The sequence below is a fragment of the Brachionichthys hirsutus genome, chromosome 8 (genome assembly GCF_040956055.1).
Source record: "Brachionichthys hirsutus isolate HB-005 chromosome 8, CSIRO-AGI_Bhir_v1, whole genome shotgun sequence".
In the NCBI taxonomy this organism is placed as follows: domain Eukaryota; kingdom Metazoa; phylum Chordata; class Actinopteri; order Lophiiformes; family Brachionichthyidae; genus Brachionichthys; species Brachionichthys hirsutus.
This window is the reverse complement of record NC_090904.1, coordinates 5,956,683-5,962,089: the sequence shown is the minus strand read 5'-3', so window position 1 is coordinate 5,962,089 and position 5,407 is coordinate 5,956,683. Positions and strand designations below refer to the sequence as shown.

General features: G+C 44.2%; 1 protein-coding gene across 1 annotated transcript; it reads right to left on the bottom strand.

Moving 5' to 3' along the window:
* Positions 1 to 239: 239 nt before the first annotated feature.
* tnfrsf1b (tumor necrosis factor receptor superfamily, member 1B) lies at positions 240 to 5,108 on the bottom strand. The gene is made up of 9 exons (XM_068742782.1): positions 5,058 to 5,108; positions 3,884 to 3,986; positions 3,057 to 3,182; positions 2,797 to 2,955; positions 2,309 to 2,402; positions 1,981 to 2,231; positions 1,769 to 1,855; positions 1,548 to 1,606; positions 240 to 1,455 (listed from the first exon to the last, which is right to left on the bottom strand). Exons 1-9 carry the CDS (start codon positions 5,106 to 5,108, stop codon positions 928 to 930), a joined length of 1,458 nt encoding a protein of 485 aa, XP_068598883.1. The 3' UTR covers positions 240 to 927.
* Between the last annotated feature and the right edge of the window lie 299 nt (positions 5,109 to 5,407).

The window sequence follows — 5,407 nt, the reverse complement described above, 5'->3', positions numbered from 1 at the left end:
CAGAAGCACTAATATAGAAACATTAACTCACCGAGGTCTCCGGGGCGACTCCAGCGGCTTCAATGCGAGGAAGTGGCTTCCAGGAAGGAGAGCAACACACAGCGGCAACAGATGCTACCAATTGTGCTGAACAATGGGGGGGTACCGGACATACCATTTCGGAGATAATTACAGTTCTTAGATCAATACGTAAAGAAAATAAATTGGATTTTGCTTATTTGTTTTTATTCAGAGGTTTAAATAAGCTCATATGTGAGTGCGCACAATTCTAGATGCTAGATGTAAAGTTTTATCTGTCAAATAATGGAATGGCCCAGACTCCCTCCCTCCGTCTCGTTCTCTCGGCTAACATCGCTACTACTTACCGACAGCTACAATACTTGCGACAAACCCAGCAAATACTTCATTAACATTTGAACCCACGGAGGAAACTGACTTTAAATACACGAGGAACTGTTGTCTGCGTGGACACTAGCCACAATTCACAATTATGTAGATCCACAAGCTGCAGTGCCCGACTTTAACCAGCAGAGGTCAGCATCATCCGCAGAACGACCAATAGCGGTAGCGAACAAGTGTACACAGTACTTCAAAGCAAATCCAGGGTACACCAGATACTGTATACCCACTAGATTTATATGAAAAATACATGCGAATAATGGTATTACACTTTAAATTGACAGAGGCTCGCGGAATTAAATGCATGTGTTCTAAAATCTCTAGTTTTTCTGTTACATCTTAAAATTGAGTCTCAGCATTATGAAAGTACATAATCATTGTAATGATAATATGCACATCTTTATTTACAGCATGCGCTATGTACATGCACTAACACAAAGTGGCAACTATGACGTCGAAGCGTCGCACGGTCACATTGTTTGACGACAACAACAACAAATGATCTCCGTCTGTCATGCAGCCGAGTCTTCAACTTGAACTCTCCTGCACTGACATCAGGGATTGTTTTCCAGCTTCTTGCTGTGGAATGCTGAAGGCTTCCTCTTCCTCTCCCACTGGGAGTATCGGGTCTATCTGTGCATTACTGTCTGGGGGCATGACAGATGACGGCGTCGTGCCGGAGCCATTTCCTATGTGGAATGTGATGTTGACATTGACGTGGGGACTGGTGGTAATGGGGCTAATGATCTGAGGACTGGTGGGCTGAGAGGAGGACTGTGTGGGCATGCCGGTCTGGAGAGGAAGAGGCTCGATGTGGGACAGTGAAGCCGTAGGGTCAGACGGCGCTGATTCTGGAGTGGAATGAGCACCGATGGATTGCAACGGGCCGATTGACCCGTTGCTGCTGCAGCCGTCTGTCCTTGCTAAAGTCTCATTGTCGTTGCTGCACTGACTCTGGTCACTGCAATTCCCCCCCGTCTCCAGCAGACACTGTTGTTCTGGTGAGGCCAGCGCCAAAGAAATAAACTGGGCATCACCCCAGTAATCCCGATTAATCTGCAGGAGAAAAACATTGAAATAGTTATCTCTCATTATTCTGGAGAACTCGACTCGAAGGCATTTGGGTGAAAAATCCAAGCAAGACTCACTTTGTCACCAGTCGCACAATTTCCATTTGCATCAATTTTAGGATCAAATCTTGCAGCATCTGGGTAAAAGAAAAGGCAGAACGGGCATGCAGTAAGTAAGGACGAGATAAAGACCAGCATTTTTCATCATCATATATCATCCTCTGCTTCAAGCAGCAGGTAAACGCGCTAAAAAAAAGGTTCTCCACAGAACAAGACTGATTAATGCACTTTTTTATCACCTTTTTTCCAGCTTGTTTTCCGACGATACAGCAGAATGATGGCGATGAAAACAAGTATTACTCCAGCGACACTGGCACTGACTGCAGCTAACAGGCAGGAAAACAACAACAACAACACAATGCAACGTCAGAAAGAAAGATATGGAGATGCCGATTCCATTTCATAGTTGTCTCATGATGACTGCTTCAAAATGCTGAGTCAGTATCAGTACCGAGTGCACTGTCAGAGGCCGTGGCTGGTGCCGAGTGGTTAAACCCCAACCCAGTAGCAGAAAGGCTGATAGACGGTGTGGGGTCTTCGGGTCTGTGTACGGCTTTAGGCTCCGAGACTGTGATCATCATCGTTGTGAACTTGTTGTGAGTCTCTTTTGTTGCAGGTTGTGCGTTGGCTATGAAAGCCTCGGGTTCGCACGCGGCGTCTGCCGTAGCGTTGCCTTTTCTAACAGCAGCCCTCCCTTGACAGCTGGAGACAGAAAATGAGAAGTCAAAGGCCTGATCACCCAAAGCATCTGCATTGAGATGCGACTGCCCTTCACGTACTCAGTGTGAGCTCGACAGCGGTCTGTGCTGGAGGCTGTGTCAGAGAAAGTCCCCTCAGGACACTGTTCACACTTCACATTTGAGTCAGCCGTACCTGGAGACACCCAAACAGTTGCTGTCAGTCTTTGTGTTTCACTTTATGAGCATGTTTACACCCTAATTACTGCATTTTCATACACAGAATCGTAAAACAGAAGTCTAATACTTAGATACTTAAACTTAACATTTAATATGATGCCATTATTGTGACACCATAGTTCTATGTAAACTCTGAAAATCACGTGAATTAACATTTGCCACACTTTTCACAATTCTTTAAACTGTCATTGCGCTCTGCTTGTGCAAATTTGCATTCATTATAAAGGAGCCCTAAAAAACGAGGCAGCTCAAATTACAACGTGTTCACTCCTAAAACACAAAATAACCTGTGTAGGAATTGCATGCGCGGTAATCCTCTAACTGCTGACTATTGAAAATAAGTGCTGCACCTGACACAGATACTCCGTAACCGGCTTGACACAGCCGGTACTTAATACATTCTGCACAGGATGGGGAGTCAAATCCCATGATGCAATACATCCCAGGGCGGCAGCCACACAAGGCGTCCGCAGCAGCGGAGCACCTCTGGACATACAGCAGACCTTTGGCTGGGTGTAGAAAGAATGATTTGCTCACAGGGGTGATCTTGTGTAAAAATACAATGAAGCAATAGATAAAAGCGTCATCTCTTTCAATTCTAGCTGCTCACCCGGTTTGCATCTCTTGCAGGAGATGCAGTTTGGGGAGAAGTTTTCGCCCTCTGCGTACTGGCTTGTAGGACATGGCTCGCACACGGTGTCGCTCGCGTGGGAACATTCGATTTTCAGTCGGTGCCCTTTAAAAGTATGACTTGAATTAGTTCACATTAATCAAAACGTTGGCCATGTTTAACTCACATTTGTATTTTAGCTCCAGAAATTCCAACAGGAAACAAAACCATAAAAAAAAGGAAAAAAAAGAATTAATTTGAAATTATTCCTTGAACATTTTTACTGAATGAGCACATCGACAGTCGACTCCTTTAACAGGAAAACATGCCTCTAAGTTCAAAGCACATTAGTATCATTGATACAACAATGAATTATTCAAGAAAAGCAATATTTAACTGATGAAGATTTTATTCAGGATCGAGCCCAGTAACTGAATTGGCAAAGATTCAGCGACGAATTGATCGATTGATTAACTAACTCGCTCGTGCTGAAAATGTGTATTCAGCATTGATGTAGTTCAATTTCAGATTTCTTTTCTGCATATATTCATACAAACTGGAATAAAACACTGTGAGCTGATAAAACACATTAAACCGTTGACGTCTTGGTCTGTCGTAACGAAACGAAACGAAATATCTTTATCTTCAATATGGTCGGTGCTGATTCCCCCCAAAGCTTTGAGCGACCTGTTTTATATTTGCTTGTGTATTTTAATGCACACCAACACAGCTTGGTCTGTCAGAGCAGTGTGTTCAATCACTTCTTAGAGTTCATGTGTTATTTAACAAATGTCCAGCCCTTGCTGTGTTGGCAAGGCAACACTCACCAGGTTGGCATTTTGTGCAGCACAGATTAGAATCTTCTACCAGGTACTCTGTCGCATTGAGGCACTTTCCACCTGAGTCCGTCTGATAAGGCAGAGAGTCGACCTATGGGAAAGGGAATTTAAACGTGTCTTTAAACTGCCATGAATAGTGAACAGCACTGAGAGTGCGGAATGGCCCGTTGCCGTTTTCCCAACTCTTATTGGCCAGTGATCGGTTTTTCATCCGCACTACTCTCACCTCCACCCACCGTTCCCTTCTGGTGATTCTGCTGCCCTGAGCTGCAGAAATGGTCAAACAAACAGCCATTGTTCAAAAAAAGGGAATTGAATGCCTGCAGTATCTTGACTGAGTGGCGCCTTTCAGCATTCTTCATGCTTTGGTCACTGCACACATGCATTCATGAAGTGCACCCTCTCTCTCTCACACTCACACACATATGAATGCTACCAATAACATTGCTTTGAACCAATGAACAGTTTCTGATGCACCTGCGATTTACCGCAACGCTCTTCAGTGTCAGGCAACAGTTGGCATGCGCTGACAGCAGCAGTTTATTTCTCGTATTACAGGAAACAGAGGCGGCGGACTCGGTTCAAAAGCACACTGCTTCTTTTGCGGTCTGACCCACTGGCGGTAACATGGGGCAAAGCTTTGTGAAGCTTTGTGAAAGTTTGTGGAAAGAGAACATTCAGTTTTTTTCCCCCGTCCTTCCTTCCTTCCTATCCTCTGGCTGCCCGTCTTAAACCAATTTAATCTCTTTATCAGAAATACACAATGACACTGGAAGACGACCAGGGCTGTTAACAGTGGGACACTGAAACTGCTTCTCATGCCAAGCAACCGAAACCAAACGTTGATAGAATCACACGACTTTCTGCTGGAGGGTAATGCTCACACAGGATCTGCTGGCGATGGAACAGCGTCACAAGAATGGAGGAAAACACTCCCATTATTGACTCCATGAGTAGAAAAAAGTTGAAGTATAATTCATTCATATTCAGAGTGATGACACAAAAAGTGCTATTACACATTTGAAGTGTTGCTTTTCAATGACTCCCTTGAAACAGGCAAAATAAAAGTAATATGCGGATGTACAATCTCTATGCCGCCCTCAATAAATAGTGCAAACATGGATCACAGGCTCAAACACACACACACACACAAAAAACCTACCAGGAAAGCTTGGGTGCTCAGGAGAACAAGCAGTGCAACTATGTCCTTCATTGCCTCTTAAAAGCACATTAGAGAGTGTGGAGGATGCAGCTACCAGCGAATGAACTGTGCTGATCATTTTACAAGGCGGACCTGCAGCCAGTGTGAACAGGAGCAATTTCCTTGAACCTAAGATGAGTGTTTGGAGGAAGGAAATGAGCAGAGGAGGCAACACAACAGCGATTCACTCTCCAAATAGAGCTGCAGACCTGTACTTATAATGAGAACATTCCTACGGTAGCTAAAGTAAAACTGAAGATGTGCAGGCTCTCAAATGTATTTATCAAAGTTAAAAGTAGCCATTTGATGTA